This window comes from Nicotiana tomentosiformis, chromosome 11 (assembly GCF_000390325.3).
Source record: "Nicotiana tomentosiformis chromosome 11, ASM39032v3, whole genome shotgun sequence".
NCBI lineage: Eukaryota > Viridiplantae > Streptophyta > Magnoliopsida > Solanales > Solanaceae > Nicotiana > Nicotiana tomentosiformis.
In genome coordinates this window covers 13,249,804-13,268,885 of record NC_090822.1, presented here as the reverse complement: position 1 = coordinate 13,268,885, position 19,082 = coordinate 13,249,804, and the positions used below count along the sequence as shown (strand labels likewise).

Sequence of the window (19,082 nt, the reverse complement as noted above, 5' to 3'; positions counted from 1 at the left end):
TTAAAGTTATATTGGGGGAACGGGTTGCACGCCGCAACAAAAATAAAAAGGAATACATATATATATATATATATATATATATATATATATATATATATATATATATATATATATATATATATATATATTGGAGGATCGGGTTGCACGCCGCAACAGACTTATTAAAAAAACCATATTGGGGGACCAGATTGTAGGCCGCAATAGACTTATTAAAAAATTCATATTGGGGGATCGGATTGCACACCGCAACAGACTTATTTACCTGATTTATTTCTATTATTGTTGTTATTACTATTATTGCATACAGGTTATTGTAAGTGACATGCCTTAGCCTCGTTACTACTTCGTCGAGGTTAGGCTCAGCACTTACCAGTACATGGGGTCGGTTGTACTAATACTATAATCTGCACTTTCAGAGTTGGTCCTAGTGGCGTACCATAGACTTGCTCGGATTTCAGCTACCAGAGGAGACGTGAGGTATAACTGTATGGTGTTCGCAGTTCTGAAGTCCCCGTCTACTTTACTTTAGCTGTGTGTTTGTTTTCAGAAAACTTTATTTTATTCAGACCTTTATTTGTATTATTCGAGAATCTCGTGCACTTGTGACACCAATTCTGGGATGGTATTTAGACACCGTTATTTTATGGATTATTCACTACATTTCAGACTTTACTTCCGTATTTAATTCTTTGTTATTAATAAATTTAAAAATTATTTTAAAATGGATAATATTATTCTAACGTTGGCTTGCCTAGCAAGTGAAATGTTAGGCGCCATCACGGTCCGTTGGTGGGAATTTCGGGTCGTGACAGTAAGCGGTTGGTTTTGGCGGGTATGAGAAGAGGTAGAGGGCGGCCAAAGAAGTATTGGGGTGAGGTGAACAGACATGACATGGCGCGACTTCAGATTTTCGAGGACATGGCTCTTGATAGGAATGTGTGGAGGTTGAGCATTAAGGTTGAAGGTTAGGAGGGAGTCGAGCGTTTTCTTCTTTGTACCGGGGTGGGGCTAGTCTGTTAAGGTTTTATCTTGGACTGTTAGTGGTTTATGTTGTGTCCACACTGATTTTCTATTTTTTCATAGTACTGTGGCATTATTATTGGTTGTTGTTATTGCTTTTCCATCAATTTTTTGTTTCTTACGATGCTAATATTATTTTTATGGTTTTTGTTGCTGTCACGGATTCTATTATCTATTTTCGTCTTCTTGAGCTGGGGGTTTCTCGAAAACAGCTTCTCTACCCCTTCGGGATAGGGGTAAGGTCTGCGTACACTCTACCATCCCCAAACTTTACTGAGTTGTTCTTGTTGTTGTTGTTATTGTTGTATAACACTAAAGGACATAATTATTGAAACATTTACTTAATTACTCGTCATAAAAATAATTCAGCATATCTGATCTCTTTTGGTTGTTTAAGCAAATTAATACTGTATTAAAATATTCCTATTTTAGTCTTATACACTCCTAATTTCTTTTACGTTATAAAATTAAATAGCATCAGATCAATCAAAGTACTCTGACATCACTCAAGGTAAAAACTTGAAATTTTTACTATTTCTGTATAAATCACATTTTTTCCTTCTTTGCCGTTTTAATTAGATTTTGGTGTATTAATTTTTAAAGATTTGGTTCTAAGAGATGATAATTTAATTTGATGTTGACTCGTCCAAATCTAGTGACATAACTCAACTTTAAAAAATATAAGAGGGATTAGTTTTTATATATATATATAAGCTCTCTTAAATTTCTCTTAATATACGTGAAAAATGAAAGACAATATAACTATTACACACTATGTATTATATATTTTAATATGACTGACTATTTGTGTAGCGATCCTTTATACATTTTAATACATAGTGTCTTTTGTTTTTATTTGGAGAAAATAATAATAGTCTCCACTTATTCAAATAATTAAGGACATTTAAGAAATGAAATGCAATGCTTTTTCGAGAAACTTTATTAAGAATACATACAGAGAGATAAAATGAAAGTTTAATTAACACTTTACCTCTTTTGTGCAGATTTACAAAAATGTGCTTCCCTCATTTGCCCTTCTCCATCCTTATATAAAGACTTTACATCTTTATTTTCTAAGAGTCAAGTAGCTAACTAGCAAGAACCATTCACCCTTTGCTTCTTTTCTCCCTATAATTAGTCACTACTATACCAACCCTTTCTCTTTCTTTTTGTAATAATGTCAAGAGAATTCAACCAAGCAATTATACCTTAATTACTATGTCACAAACGATGGTCGTTGGAGATTTTACAATCACACACATTTTAACTATCATATAGTCAGACGGATCTGTTTTGACATGGAGGACCAAAACACATGGTCCTACAAAATACATCGAATGCTTGAATGTTTACATGTTCCTTTGATATATCAACTAGACATTATACCAGACATCGTAAATAAGGCTTCGTCGATTCTCCAAGAAAATGAAAGCCCACTAAGAATCCCTATAGTAGTAGACGTAGTCCATCGTCGTCCTCAAGAAATTCCGAATCCTTACCGGGATTATCATGGGGAAGCAGACGAGGATGAGATCGCGTTGATAGAGCAAACAATGAACTTACCCTCATTTGATCTAGAGACTGAGGTTGTGCCTATTCCTGCTTCGAGGCATGCAGTTGAAGCACTAGAGAAGGTAAAGGTGGAGAACTTAAATATGCAGTTGATAATTTGATTGTAGAGGGTGTTGTTGAAGTTACTCGCATGCCATGCAAACACCTTTTTCATAGAGATTGTATCGTTCAATGGCTTGAAAAAATTCATGTTTGCCCTTTGTGTCGCTTTAAGCTTCCAGTGAAAAACAATTAGGGCTTTTGTTTGTTTGATATAGTTTCAGGTTGAATGTTTTTTATTAATCAAATCCGCCTCTGTGGTGGTAGGCAGTTTTGCTACTCCTAGTTTATTGGTACCTTAAAAAAAAAACAAATAGTAGAGATAAGGAGGGACATACCTAAATTTACTTACTATTAGGTTTGTTGTTATTGTTGTCGTTTTTTAATTGTTCTTATCGTTTTTTTGTTGTTGTGAGGAAGTTATCTGTATGACCAGTGTTAGAAAGATCCCTTCCAATTTATTGAATATTAAAAATTATACACATGTCGGGGGGAAGACATGGGGTCTTACCTTCAAATTTCCTGTATTCGAAATGATTTATCTCATTTGGAGCATTTATTTAAATTTGAAAGATGGAATGTACGTAGATCTGTTTTGAAGATTGTATTCACTCTTTTATATTTTTTTCTTTACCCTAAGTGTTGTTTAAATGTTATCCAGAGATTGATGGAATATTCTAATACTTTGCCATGTTTTTCTATATTATTTTGCATGTTAGTAGTATTTTTTGTCTTTGTAAAAATAACAAGTTTTCTTTAAACTGTCAACTTATATCTTTCATTGACTCACTGTTTCCTTTTACAAATTAGAGAAAATATGAGTTTACTTTCTGATTTTGCTGATTTATCTTTTTCTTTCTTTTCATACTTGGTCTTGTTTGAAAGGTAATATTTGGTTCTACAGAAAATGCATCGGAATATTTGGATCTTGAAATTGTGCTGTAGCATCTTTCAAGTCTAATGAACATCGCTAATTAACTGTATTTCGTGCTAAGGTTAGAAATTTAAGTGAAAATATCAGAGCAACAAGCTTATTTCTATCCTACGCGGGCTGAATCTACAATTTTGGGTAAGCTTTTGCTTCTTTTATGATGAAACTAGTGATATTTTCCGCGCTTCGCGCAGTTGTAAAATTATCACTGAATTTAAAAATATCTTTTCACAAAATTTAGTAGATATAAGAGATAACATCTTATACATATACACACACACATATATATATATATATATATATATATATGTGTGTGTGTGTGTGTGTGTGTGTGTGTGTGTGTGTGTTGGCGCACGCATATGGAAAAATATTATACATATTTGATAAAATCAGAACTTAGTATTTTAATTTGAATTAGAGTATACAGTCAGACCTCTCTATAATAACATCCCTATATAACATTCATTCACTATAAAAGCCTAGTTTTTCTCAGAACCGATTTTTATGTTATATTTTACCTTTCTATAACAACATTCTGCCCATAACATCAACAACCATCTTTATGATAGTACACTCTTTGTAAAATTACCCCTTTATAACAACCATGCAGATTTTCTAAGATTATTACTAATAATAATTCTAAATATTTAAGCAAATATTTTATAACTTTAATGTACAACTTATAATAGCTATATATATTATCTTAAGGATAGAAGTATGTTCCATGAACATATGCACTTCAAATATTTCTATAACTAAAGATCTACAAATGATATATCTTGCATTAGAAAAATGCCAAAAGATACTTAAAAGATCTGTTTATACTTTTTGAAGATATGCATATCATTCTTTTTTTATTTGAAGAAGTACACATGATATATTTTATATTGGAAAATTACCAATAATATGTATACATAATCTATTCGTATTTTTTAATTGTGTGCCTTAGAGTTTAAATATTTGTGCGTTTAGTTAAGAATTTTTAATAATGTATTATATTTCTTTAGCATTTAATTCGTGAAATATTTATATCTTTTGAGATTTTGAATTTAAATATTTTATTAATCTTTTATATATAATATTATAAAAGAAAAATAATTAATTTTTTGATAATTATTGTCTATAACAACCAAAATATATTTAAATGTCAAATGTTATTATAGATGTATAACAGTCTTTCACTAAAAAAGTCGAAAAATTTCGGGACAAACGATGTTATTATAGAAAGGTTTGACTGTAGATGAACTGCATTTTAACCGATTTTTTCATTAGGTAATAAGACTTTTGTTGTTTCTAAAATTTCTTCTACTCAAATAAAAGAAATATGAAATAAAAAGTTTAAAAAATAACAAAAAGAAAAGAATACATAGTAACTAAGTGGCAATTGCGCTGTACAAAAAAAAAAACAATACAATGTACTATTTTTAAAAAAATAAATAAACAAAGAAGTAGTAAAAGATATAAAAGGATAAATAAAGTAGCAGAAAACTACCATTTTGGCCGACTCTATGTATGTAACAAAGTAAATGAATTCGTTTCAAATTAAACCCCAATTTTTGACAGATTCTAGATATAGAATCTTTGATTTCCTTTCCTCTTCTAGTCATTTATTCTTTTTCCTTTTCCTCCTGTTACTCCATCTATGGATTACTCCCCTCTTTTTGCCTATATTTTGTTTCTAGTTTTATGCAAAATCCTCAAAAATCAATATTCTCTAAACGGTTCTCATCATTTTTTCCTATAAAAGTGCTCGCTTTGAATAAAGAGATGAAGTTACTTAATAAGGTATGATGTTGATCCAACGGAGCATAAGATAGTAACAGTGTCTGATACCTTTGAAATACATAATGGCTATGGATTCTTAATGCCCAAGTCCTCTGCTCTCTTTCATCAGTGCATCGATCTGACCTATTTATGCTAATTCACGTTGCACGAGATTTGGATTTGGATTTGGATGGGGAAAAAAGTGAAATTGTGAATGCATATGGTATATATGTTTATATAGTGGTGTTTATCGGAAAAATCGGATAACGTTAAATTTAGATATGGTTCTAAGGATACGTAAATTTCTTTGATACAAAAGTAACAATACTAATATTTTTGCTATGAAAATGGGAATGATGAACAGGGAAATTGAATAAGTTGAGACAAAACAAGCACAAAAAAATCCCAATGTATCTGAGAAAAGGATGTGTTTATTGACATCTATCTGCCTTTAGCTTACAAGGGTCCTCCCTTTTATAATAGAGGGTCATGCTTTATTTATAACAATATAATAAAATAATGCATATAGTGGAGGACCCATGATGATTTGTCTCTTCCTCGGTTCTCGCCAAGATTCTCTCTCTAGGTGCGGTTGTAACGGCTCTTGTCTGCGAGCTTGATACTGGCTCGAGCTCGGCATCAGATCGATCCCCCGGTCTTGGTTCGAGCTCGATTCTGCCTTGGGGCATCGATATACGGGGCGAGTGTTGGTCGGTCTAGGCATCTTCGATGAACTACGAATTGTCTCGTAGTTCGATTTGGATGTGGACTCGATAATGATATCGAGTTTTGCCGTTGACCGGTCTTATAGCTCGAAACTCGACGTCCCTACCTTGGAATTCGATCGAGCTTGCCATATAGATATCCTTCAATCGAAACGTCATCATCTCGACCAGTCTTTATGACTGAAAATCGGTTTTGACCGTACACAGATAGTCCCCTCGTTTCTCGGAAAAGAATGTGGCGAGAAACGATATGATTTCCCTACGGCTCGATCAAATTTATGCTGACGTTTCTATCGATCCCGACCATGACATATGTGATAGCTGTCCCATCGGCTCGGTTTTACCGAGGCATTTAATGCGTGTCAGACGGTGGTCGGCCACCGCTGATATTGAACCGTCATGCCTCAGTCTATAAATAGCCTTCCCATTCAACCTTTACCACTTTTGCGCCTTCTCTTCTTCCAAATTCTCTTATTTATCCTCTCTATTTCGTTGCTTCATAGCCGCCCATACCATAGTTTTGGTGCTGTAAATTGTTTTTTACTTTCCTTTTGCATTCTTTCCTCTCGTATCAATGGCGAAAACTTCGAAAACCGTACCTCAGAAAGAGAAAGCTTCTTCCTCACGGCCGTCCGATGATAAGGTGCCGGTGGAGCCATCCGTTCACGACTATGTTCCTGGCCCGTGCACTTTGAAGACCGATTTTAAGGTGGAAAATCCTTCATCCGTTTCTGGTCGTTGTAAGCACGTGTCGATGTATACGTGCTCTATAACGGAGGATCACCTCGAGGCTGTCAGAAAAGACTGCAACTCGGGTTCCGAGGTTATGTTGCAAATTTCATCCTCCGATGAGAGCGTCACAACTCGGGTTTCGAGGTTATGTTGCAAATTCCATCCGGTAATTATTGATTTCTGTAAAAGATATCAGGTCACCCTCGGTCAAATTCACCCCTCTTTATGGCGTATAGTGATCTTACTACGCTTCTTCTCTATCAAAGCCGGGGGTTTGGATTTTTCTCTGAACCACCTCATACGATTGTACCGGCCTCAGATTTTTCGAGGACTAATCAGACTTCATCGTCGGGCATCGAAGGCTTTGATGTCGAGCATCGATGAAGACAAGGATCGAGGTTGGATGGGTCGTTATATTCGAGTGAGGACCCGTGATCTTATTCCGGAAGAGAAGATGCCGTTCCCCGAAGAATGGAATTTTGACCGTAAGTGATTCTTGTTCGCCTTTTGTGTTCTTTTTCGATTTTTTCTGATGTATTTCCCTGATATTTAGCTACCCCTTGGATGCCACAAGCGGTGCCTGACCTCGAGGATTGGGTTCGGAAGTTAGCCTCGACTTCCTCTTATGCTTAACACGCTTGGCGTGATTTGGCTAAAGGTAGATGGGAGGCCAAGAACCATAGTGAGGTTTGCTTCTTGTTTCCTTCGAAATATTCTTTGCGTTCTATTTGTTACCGATTTCCTTTTGTGCAGGCGTAACTAGGGATGCCGCTTTGAGGCCTTCGAGCTGCGAAGAAGGAAACAAGTCCCTGGTCCTGCAACTGGGGAAAGATAAGAAGCGAAGAGCTTCCTCTCGGTTAGAGGACCCCAAGCCCAAAACTCGGAGGGTGAGAAGAAAAGCAATTGCCCTTCTGATTGACTCGGTCCAACTACTGAGAGAAGAAAAAGAAGAAGATAACTCCTCGGCTTTGGTAATCCGATCTGTGGAGGACATCGAGGTTGCGGAGGCCATCGAGGTTGTTAGAGCTCCTGGACCGATGGCGGTTGTGCCTGTTGGGGTTGGTTCTGAAGTCCCGAGTCTCGACCGGAGTACTCTGAGTGATTTGCTCGGGGCTATGACAATGGGTCATTCGCCTTCTCTCCCAACTTTTTCTGAGGAGGCGTTAAAGGAAGCTCGAGAATTGAAGACTCCCGATATCGGCGCAAGCTCTGGTGTAGGGGACCCTTTTAGGGATTGCTTTACTGGATTCGATGATGCTTCCGATATCGGTGACGCTTCTCTTTTATTAGAGGAGGCTTAACGTTTCATTACTCGGGTAATGATTCTTCCACACTTGGTTTCTTTGTTCTTTTCCATACTTGACTTGTGTTTCTTACTGTGCAGACCATTAGTAGGTTTCGAGTCGATCTTAGCCAGTGTGAGGCCGAGCTCCATAAGGTCTCAGGTGAGAGAGACGCCATGCGGCTTCTTTGCAGCCAAAAGGACGAGACGATAAAGGATCTCCAAGCGGATTTGGCTAAGGTTCGTGAAAAAGAGGTCGAGCTTGATAATCAGGTGAGCCTCGTTCTGTTAAAGTATAGGTCTGGCTCAACTGTGGAGGTTAACCCTTCGTTGTCTCAGCTGCAGTAAAAGATCGAAAAGATCGGGTTACTTCAAGAAGAAGTTGATCAAATCCGAGCTGAATGCAATCGGTAGAAGGAGACTATCGACTGCCTGGCTACGGAAAAAGAAACCATATTGACAAAATTATTATCGGCCGACGTTCAACTTCGAAGTGTCAAGCAGAAGGGGTCGGTTCAAGCTAAGAAGATCGATGAGCTTGAAACACGGCTTGCTGAGGCTAAGGCGGAGGTTGAGTCGTCGGAAGTCTTGGCAGATAAGTCCATTGCTGTATATCGGGCCGATGCTGAGGCTGCTCAGATAGAGGCCCGGGAAGCGGCGAATACTGCCGATGCTCGAGCTTATTGGGTTGCCGAACTTGCTAAGTGTAGGTCTCGGCGGGAGACCCTCGAGGAGATACGCGCTCGAGGTTTTGACCTTACTGAAGATATAAAAAAGGCAAAAGAGCTCGAAGCGGAAGCTGAAGCTTTGGCTTCTGATGATGATGGTAGCAAAAGCGTATCCGAGGATGGGGAAGAGCTTGACAGTAGAGTGAACGCTCCGATGGGTGACCAGGAAGCTTAGTTTCTAATTCTTCACGTTTGTAAATTAATCATGTAGGAAATCTTGTATATATATATAACAAGGTCGACTTGTTTTTATTTTGTGAAGACGTTTAATCAAATGTTGATCTCGTAGTCTCTCTAATCGATCAGATTTGAAGTGATGTAGCCCTTAGGTTTGCTAGTCGAGTCGAGTGAGTGCTTGCTCGAACTCGGAATAAAAGTAGCCCATAGGCTTAATAGTCGAGTGGATATTTCGAACTCGAGATAATGTAGCCCATATGCGTAATGGTCGAGTGAGTGCTTGCTCGAACTCGTAATAAAAGTAGCCCGTAGGCTTAATAGTCGAGTTCATGTTTCGAACTCGAGATAATGTAGCCCATAGGCGTAATGGTCGAGTGAGTGCTTGCTCGAACTCGTAATAAAAGTAGCCCGTAGGCTTAATAGTCGAGTGAATGTTTCGAACTCAAAATAATGTAGCTCGTAGGCATAATGGTCGAGTGCTTGCTCGAACTCGTAATAAAAGTAGCCCGTAGGCTTAATAGTCGAGTGAATGTTTCGAACTCGAAATAATGTAACCTGTAGGCATAATGGTCGAGTGAGTGCTTGCTCGAACTCGTAATAAAAGTAGCCCGTAGGCTTAATAGTCGAGTGAATATTTCGAACTCGAAATAATATTGCCCGTAGGCGTAATGATCGAGTGAGTGCTTGCTCCAACTCATAATAAAAGTAGCGTGTAGCCTTAATAGTCGAGTGAGTGCTTGCTCGAACTCGTAATAAAAGTAGCCCGTAGGCTTAATAGTCGAGTGAATGTTTCGAACTCGAAATAATGTAGGATGTAGGCATAATGGTCGAGTGAGTGCTTGCTCGAACTCGTAATAAAAGTAGCCCGTAGGCTTAATAGTCGGGCTGGTTGCATAATAAATCGCAAGTCATTGTACATGTGTTCATGTTTTGCGCCTATGTTCGGGCCAATCTACATGAGCATGGTTCGTTTTGACCATTTGGCTCTTACAATTTTTTCTGTTGGAACCCTATTGTTGTGAAATGACTTTCTTGCATCTGAACTTTATGTATTTGAGGGCCTGATGCTCCCCGCCCCCCTCCCCCCCCCCCCGGTATTTCGAGGTCGATTGGTAAGAGGCCTCAGATACTGTTGAAAGTGCAGTGCGACCGATGGTTACCTCATTAAAAACCTTGCCGAAAAACCAATTTGGGATAAAATCTGTCTAAGGGAAAAAGAGTGTACCACGTTCTTTTAGGCGAAAGATCCACCTCATCTCTTGTTTGGACTTTTGCAGGGGTCAGTTAAATAAATATGGAAAGGTCGTACCTTAGCAGTAGTACCGTTTTAGATGTGATACATTCCAACTGCTTGATAGCTGTTTGCCGTTTACGATGCCGAGCATGTATGATCCCTTTCCGACGTTCTCGAACACCTGATATGGTCCTTCCCAATTCGGTCCTAATTTTCCTTCATTTGGATTTTGGGTATTGACGGTGACTTTTCTTAACACCAAGTCCTCGGGCTTGAAATGGCGAAGCTTAGTTCTTCAATTATAATACCTTTCGATTCGTTGCTTTTGGGCGGCCAATCGGATGAGGGCAGCTTCTCGTCCTTCATCCGATAATTCAAGGCTGGTGTTCATAGCCTCGTTATTTGATTCTTCCATCATGAATTGAAATCTGGGACTAGGTTCGCCGACTTCTACTGGTATCAATGCTTCGGAACCATATACTAAGGAGAATGGGGTCGCCCCCGTACTGGATTTTGACGTTGTCCGGTATGCCCAAAGGACTTCGGGCAGGACTTCTCTCCATTTTCCCTTAGCATCGTTCAACCTCTTCTTCAGGTTTTGGAGAATAGTTTTGTTCGTTGATTCGGCCTGTCCGTTCCCACTGGGGTGGTATGGCGTTGATAGTATCCTTCTTATTTTGTGATCTTCGAAGAATTTTGTGACTTTGCTGCCAACGAATTGCTTACCATTGTCGTATACTATTTCGGCGGGTATCCCGAATTGGCATATGATATGATCCCAAATAAAGTCTATAACTTCTTTCTCTCTTATTTTCTCGAACGTCTGCGCTTCAACCCATTTAGAAAAATAGTCAGTCATAAATAAAATGAATTTGGCTTTACCTGGGGTCGATGGCAGAGGGCCGACGATGTCCATTCCCCATTTCATGAACGACTATGGGGATAGGATCGAGTGAATTTTCTCTCCGGGTTGATGGATCATCGGTGCAAACCTTTGGCGTTTATCACATTTACGAACAAATTCTTTCTCATCTTTGCCCATATCGATCCAATAATACCCCGCTCTGATCACTTTTCGAACTAATGCGTCGGCACCAGAGTGATTCCCACAAGTGCCCTCGTGTACTTCCCGTAGGATGTAATTGGTATCTCCCGGACCCAAGCATACTACCATCCGTCCATCGAATGTCCTTCGATATAGTGCTCCGTCTCTGGCCAATGTAAATCAAGCAGCTTTAGTCCGTAGGGTCCTGGATCTTTATGGTCTGATGGGAGCTTTCCGTTTTTTAAGTATTCAATATACTTGTTTCTCCAATCCCAGGTTAAGCTAGTAGAATTTATCTCGGTGCACCCATCTTCGAATACCGATCTTGAAAGTTGAACGACAGTCCCCGAGCTCGAATCATCTACCTCGACCGATGATCCCAAATTCGCAAGCGCATCGGCCTCATTATTCCGTTCTCGTGGAACATGACGTAGAGTCCATTGTTTGAAATGGTGCAAAGTGATAAGTAGTTTGTCCAAATACCTTTGCATTATACCTTCTCGGACTTCAAAGGTTTTGTTTACTTGATTCACCACCAGCAAAGAGTCATAATTAGCCTCAATGACCTCTGCTCCCAAGTTTCTAGCTAGTTCGAGACATGCAGTCAAGGCTTCATACTCGGCCTCATTGTTAGTTAACCTGATAGTTTTAATAGCTTGCCTAATAATGTTACCCGTGGGGGGTTTCAAAACTATGCCTAGCTCGGACTCCTTTACCTTCGAAGCCCCGTCCGTAAAAAGAATCCATACCCCCGACGATATACCTGATTTCAACAAGAGTTCTTTTCTGACTTCGGGTACGAGGGTTGGCGTGAAGTCGGCCACGAAGTCTGCTAAAATTTGAGACTTGATGGCCATACAGGGTTGATATTCGATATCGTACCCACTGAGTTCGATGGCCCATTTGGCCAATCGGCCTGATAGTTCGGGCCTATGTAAAATATTACGAAGTGGGCAGGTGGTTAATACGCTTATGGGGTGACATTGGAAGTACGGTCTTAACTTTCTAGAGGCGTTTACCAGCGCAAGTGCCAATTTTTCTAAGTGCGGATACCTGGTTTCCGCTTCTCCTAAGGTCCAACTTACGTAGTAAACGGAAAATTGCGTACCTTGCTCTTCTCGAACCAGGACACTGCTTATGACGACTTCCGATACCGCCAAGTACAAGTAAAGTTTTTCGTCGATTTTTGGAGTGTGAAGCAGTGGTGGGCTCGACAGATATCGTTTCAATTCCTGTAATTCTTGTTGGCATTCCGGTGTCCAAGCAAAGTCATTCTTCTTTTTGAGTAGAGAGAAAAATTTATGACTTCGATCTGATGATCTTGAAATGAATCGGCCTAAGGCTGCAATTCTTCCTGTTAACCTTTGTATAGATTTTACTCTCTCCATGATGGTGATGTCATCGATGGCCTTGATTTTGTCGGGGTTAATCTCGATACCCCGATTTGACACCATGAAGCCGAGGAACTTGCCCGAACCGACCCCGAAAGCACATTTTTCGGGGTTGAGCTTCATGTTGTATTTCCTTAGAATCCCGAACGTTTCCTGCAAATGGGTCAAATGGTCCTCTGCGCAGGGACTTAACTAGCATGTCATCAATATAGACTTCCATTGATTAACCTATCTGTTCGTCGAACATTTTATTTACTAAGCGTTGATAAGTAGCTCCTGCATTTTTTAGCCCGAAGGGCATTACATTATAATAATAGGTTCCGTATCTGGTCATAAATGAAGTCTTTTCCTGGTCCTCCGAGTTCATCTAAATTTGATTATACCCGGAATAGGCATCGAGAAAGGTGAGGATCTCGTGGCCGGCCGTGGCATCGATCATGTGATCGATGTTGGGCAGTGGAAGGAATCTTTGGGGCATGCTTTGTTCAAGTCCTTATAGTCCACACACATTCTAAGTTTGTTCCCTTTTTTAGGCACTACAACCACATTGGCTAACCATTCGGGGTATTTCACCTCTCGAATGGACCCTATTTTGAGAAGTTTGGTTACCCCATCCTTTATGAATGTGTGCTTTACCTCCGATTGGGATCTTCTTTTTTGCTTCATCGGTCTGAACCTAGGGTCCAAGCTTAGCCAATGCGTCGTTATGTCCGGTGGGATCCCTGTTATATCTAAATGGGACCAGGCAAAACAGTCGATGTTATCGATAAGAAATTGAATGAGTCTCTTCCTGAGTTCGGGGCTCAAACCCGTTCCAGGTATACCTTTCGTTCGGGCCAGTGTTCGATTAGTATGATTTGCTCCAGTTCCTCAATCGTTGATTTGGTGACATCGGAATCATCGGGGGTCACGAAGGATCGTGAGATCCATTGATCATTATCTTCTTCGATGTTCTGCTTACCTGGCTGGGTCGGAACCGATGTCTGTGATTGCTATTTGGCATTCTGTTCTTCAATTGTGTCTCCTTCTGAACCTGTTCCTTTTATCGGCGAAGACGAAGATATTGATTTTGCTTCCTCGACGACGAACATTTCCTTTGCGGCCGGTTGTTCTCCGTACACTTTTTTGACACCTCTCGATGTTGGGAATTTGAGGATCTGATATAGGGTCAAAGGTACAGCTCTCATGTTGTGGATCCATGGCCTTCCGAAAAGGGCGTTGTATCTCATGTCGCCTTCGATCACGTGAAACTTTATTTCCTGGATGGTTCCGGCCACGTTTATCGGTAGGGTTATCTTGCCTTTGGTGGTTTCACATGCCATATTGAATCCATGTAGAACCAGAGTTGCGGGTACGACTTGGTTCTGCAGGCCGAGCTGTTCTATGACCCTCGATCTGATGATATTGGCCGAGCTAGCTGGATCAATTAACACACGCTTAATTTTAGTTTTATTCATGAGTACGAATATTACCAGTGCATCGTTTTGGGGTTGGATGATTCCCTCTGCATCTTCATCATTGAAAGACAAAGTTCCTATGGGTGTGTAATCTTGAGTTCGAGATCGCTTTTCCCTCACAATCGATGTTTTAGTGCGTTTAAGCACTGGTCCCTGAGGGGTATCGACGCCGCCGATGATCATGTGATGATTCTTTGCCCTATCACTCAGAAATTCTCGAAGGTGACCTTTGTTAAATAAGCGGGCTACTTCCTCTCTTAATTGCCTGCAATCTTCCGCTCTGTGGCCATGGGTGGCGTGATGTTCACACATTTGATTGGGATTCCTTTGGGTAGGATCGGTCTGTATGGGTCGAGGCCATCTGGTGTCTTTGATGCGTCCGATAACCGACACGATGGCGGATGCATCAATGTTGAAGATATATTCCGATAATCGAGGAACTTCTACAGGTTCGGCATATTTATCAAAGACGCTCTTGCTCATAAGTCCCCGAGAATTTTGCCCTCGATTAGTCCTTCGATTGTTCCGAACTGTATCACGTTCTGAACCGTTGTTCATCTGATCTGTGATGTACGATTGATATCGGTCTCTGTTCGACCTTTGTTCTCTGTTGATCTCCCACTAATGTTTAGTGGTTGTGTGGTTTTGATGCACGGGTCCATACGGAACTCCCAATTGATCGTCCTCGACCTTGATTTTCGATTGATACCGGTTGTGTACATCTTCCCAAGTTATTGCTGGGTACTCGATCAAATTTTGTTTCAACCGATGCGATGTTGTCGAACTTAGCTCGTTCAACCCTTGGGTGAAAGCTTGCACGGCCTAATCGTGGCAAATCCATACGTTCCATTTGAAATCGGGATACGAATTCTCTCAGCATTTCGTTACCTCTTTGTTTTACTTTGAAGAGGTCTGATTTCCTTGTTGCAACCTTTATGGCACCAGCATGTGCTTTTACGAACGAATCTACTAACATGGCAAAAGAATCGATGGAATTTGGTGGTAGGTTGTGATACCAGATTATTGCTACCTTTGCGAGGGTCTCTTCGAACTTTTTCAACAACATGGATTCGATCTCATCGTCCTCCAAATCGTTGCCTTTGATGGCACATGTGTAGGAGGTGACATGTTCGTTAGGATCGGTCGTACCGTTATATTTGGGAATTTTGGGCATACGAAATTTTTTGGGGATTGGCTTTGGGGCCGCGCTCGAGGGAAAAGGCTTTTGTATGAATTTTTTCGAATCAAGCCCTTTTATCATTGGCGGAGCCCCCGGGATTTGATCGACCCTAGAATTATACGTTTTCACTTTCTTGTCGTTGGCTTCGACTCATTTTGTGAGTTCCTCGAGCAATCTAGCAATTTCAGGAGCGGTCCCCAATCCTTGCTCGTTTGATTTCACTGTGGCAAGCTCCGTTCTGGGAGTGACTTCTTGAAGAAGTGGATTGGAGTTCGGCCTGCTTTGCATATGAGTTTGGCTATGCAACTGAGCTATCGCTGCTTGATGGGCTTGTAGCATTTCAAAAATCATACGCAAGTTGACCCCGATTTCCCTCGTGTTGTGGATGTCTCGGGCTATGAGTCGAGCACCGCCTTGAATGCTTCTTTCTGGTTCGGAACGCTGATTTGCCTCCAGAGCTATTTGTGAATTGACATCCAATGGTACTTCGGCTCGAATTTCGGGTTCTTCGATTCGAGCCTCGTTGCCATCGTCAGGTAGCCTTCCGGCCCCGGGCGCCAAGTTGTTAGTTTCATCTTGAAGGCCGGCTTCGAGGTCGATAGGTAGAGCCATTGCTGACTTGAAGTTGTAAGCTGGAGTGTACTGTAGATTTATATCAAACAATCGCTGTTACCCTTAGCCCCACGGTGGGCGCCAAACTGTTTATCCGAAAAATCGGATAACATTAAATTTAGGTATGGTTCTAAGGATACGCAAAATTTTTTGATACAAAAGTAACAATACTAATATTTTTGCTATGAAAATGGGAATGATGAACAGGAAAATTGAATAAGTTGAGACAAAACAAGCACAAAGAAATCCCAATGTATCTGAGAAAAGGGTGTGTTTATTGACATCTATCTGCCTTTAGCTTACAAGGGTCCTCCCTTTTATAATAGAGGGTTATGTTTTATTTATAACAACATAATAAAATAATGCATATAGTGGAGGACCCATGATGATTTGTCTCTTCCTCGGTTCTCGCCAAGATTCTCTCTCTTGGTGCGGTTATAACGGCTCTTGTCTGCGAGCTTGATACTGGCTCGAACTCGGTATCAGATCGAGCCCCCGGTCTTGGTTCGAGCTCGATTCTGCCTTGGGGCATCGATATATGGGGTGAGTGTTGGTCGGTCTAGGCATCTTCGATGAACTACGAATTGTCTCGTAGTTCGATTTGGATGTGGGATCGATAATGATACCGAGTTTTGCCGTTGACCGGTCTTATAGCTCGAAGCTCGACGTCCCTACCTTGGAATTCGATCGAGCTTGCCATGTAGATACCCTTCAATCGAAACGTCATCGTCTCGACGAGTCTTTATGACTGAAAATCGATTTTGACCGTACACAAGTGGTATTCAAAATTTAAGGTTGAAGAGTCCTTTCAAATTCTGTAATGAAGTGGCGCATGAAGTTGTAAATTTACGAAAAAATGCATTTACTCTAAAAGATGAGAATCAATTCTGTATCTTAAACTTTTTGCCAAGGATCTAATTACTCAAAATTTACATAGAGGAAGGGGAAAAAGATAGAGAAAATTGTGGAAATATGAGGAAAAAGATAAATAAGAATGTTGGCTTGGGAAAGATGTCATATCAGCTGGCCAATTCCCAACTTTATATATATATATATATATATATATATATATATATATATATATATATATATATAATCTTTGGTGTTTTTCTGTTGTGGGGTGATGGAATATTTATTTCTAATTAAGTAGAGTAGTGTTAAGAGAATGGACCTTGGACGTCTACCGATATAAGGATATAACAGAATATTATCTTGATCAAACAATGGGAGACATTCTAATACAAAATCCACACCCAGATGCTAGACATTTAGAGCATGAACATTACAATATAAGGATACAATATCGGGTAAATCAAGAAAAAGATGAGTCTCATTCTAATAGCATATTATAAAAATTGGACATAATACCTATACGTGCAATCTCTAAAACTAGGTCATTAATTAGATAAGAGTTAGTACATTCAAATTAGTATGTATGTAAAACAAAAATCAATACTACTTTTGTCTATAAATTGAAACAAAGTCTGTTATTATACATTCATAAATTTTTAATAATAGTGTCTGTTGTACTTATTTGAAGAAAATAATATTCTCTACGTACTCAAATATAATTAAGGAAATTTAACAAATAAATAATGATGGTTCTGCGACAAGATTTTATTAAGAACACATAAAGATAAATGGAAGTTTAATTTACTTGCACCTTTACCACTTGCGTTGTAGATTTATAACCCATCACAAATTAGGAAAATAGCTGTGCTTTCCTTTTCTCTTGCCCTTACCAACCGTAATTAGGTTTTTAAATTTAGAAAATGGAAGTTAAATATAATGCTTTATCTACCACTTTCGCTATAGATTTATAATCCATCGCAAATTAGGAAAATTAATGTTCTTTTGTTTTCTTTTTCCCTTAATTAATGCATCACAAATTAGGAAACTGAAATTGCTTTCCTTTTCTTTTTCCTTTACCAATCATAATTAGGTTTTAAAATTTTTCCATCATTATATATAAAGTCTAGCTTCACATATCTCTTTCATCTAAGAGCCAAATATAGCTAGCAAGCTCTGTCCCACAGTTTGTTTCTTTTCCCGTTAGTTACTAAGCCGATCTTTCTCATTAATTAATGATCGAAAAGAATTAGAATTTCAAACTCATAAATTTCAATTTCGATTCGGCCCTTTGCTCTTTTTCCATTAATTACTAATTCTGAATGGCAGGAGAATTGAGCCATAGTACTATTAGCCCTTATCATTGGACAATAGAGCACCAAAAAAGCATCCTCCACGAGGATGAAAATCTGCCGGAGGACAAATTTTTCTTCCTATGTCGAATCCAAAAATTGCACCACAATTTCTATCTGGCAACTGATGGTCGTTGGAGGTTTTATAATCGCACTCATTTCAACTATCATACAGTCAAAAAATTCTGTTTTGACATAGAGGACAAATTAGATATATGGAATAATATACATGTAATGCTTACATGTTTACATGTTCCTCTCTTGTATCAACTAAACATGATACAAGACATCAAGCATAAGACATTATCAATCCTCCAAGAAAATCATGAAAGAGCGAGAAGAATCCCAATCGTTTTGGACATAATTCATCGTATTCCTCAAGCTATTCCGAATCCTTACCAAAATTATTATGAGGATGAGTTGATAGAACAGGTCGCGGGCTTATCGTTGGAAGAGACTGAGTTTGTGCCTATTCCTACATCGGCGTATGCAATTGAAGCACTGGAGAAGGTGAAGGTGGAAAAGATGATCAATATGAAGGAGAATTGTAGCATATGTCTAGATACATTAATTTCAGAGGGAGTTGTTGAAGTTACTCGCATGCCATGCAAGCACCTTTTTCATGGAGGTTGTATCGTTCATTGGCTTGAGAAAAATCATGTTTGTCCTTTGTGTCGCTTTAAGCTTCCTGTGGACAAAAACTAGGGCTTTTCTTTGTTTGATTTAGTGTGAGGTTTTATGTTTTTTTAATAACTAAATTTTCCCTATGATGGCCAAACGTTACCTTATCTTTGTTCCTTCTTGATCAATTTAGATGAAAAATCTTATTTAAATTATTCGATGATATACGAATATACAGTATACACCATTTTTGTTACGTAAGCGATGCTATTTGATTCGTGTTCTTTTCTCCATTTTGTCATGTATATAGTAGTTAATTAATATCCAACAAGTAGATTTTACATTCCTTAATTGATCCATATCCAATTTGA

General features: G+C 39.2%; 2 protein-coding genes across 2 annotated transcripts; both read left to right on the top strand.

The window, feature by feature from the left end:
- The first annotated feature begins 8,242 nt into the window (after positions 1-8,242).
- Positions 8,243-8,968, top strand: LOC138901047 (uncharacterized). The gene is made up of 2 exons (XM_070188773.1): positions 8,243-8,338; positions 8,480-8,968. The coding sequence occupies exons 1-2, from the start codon at positions 8,243-8,245 to the stop codon at positions 8,966-8,968; spliced, it is 585 nt and encodes a 194-aa protein (XP_070044874.1).
- Positions 8,969-18,060: 9,092 nt separating this feature from the next.
- LOC104085406 (uncharacterized) lies at positions 18,061-18,795 on the top strand. Its single transcript, XM_009589425.3, has one exon. The coding sequence runs from the start codon at positions 18,061-18,063 to the stop codon at positions 18,793-18,795; it is 735 nt and encodes a 244-aa protein (XP_009587720.3).
- Positions 18,796-19,082: the final 287 nt, after the last annotated feature.

What these genes read in the sequence shown, in the direction of transcription:
- LOC138901047 (XM_070188773.1), top strand. Translation starts at nt 8,243, where the DNA reads ATGCGGCTTCTTTGCAGCCAAAAGGACGAGACGATAAAGGATCTCCAA. An exon ending in AGGTCGAGCTTGATAATCAG is followed by an intron (nt 8,339 to 8,479) that starts GTGAGCCTCGTT and finishes TGCAATCGGTAG; the next exon opens with AAGGAGACTATCGACTGCCT.
- LOC104085406 (XM_009589425.3), top strand. Translation starts at nt 18,061, where the DNA reads ATGGCAGGAGAATTGAGCCATAGTACTATTAGCCCTTATCATTGGACA.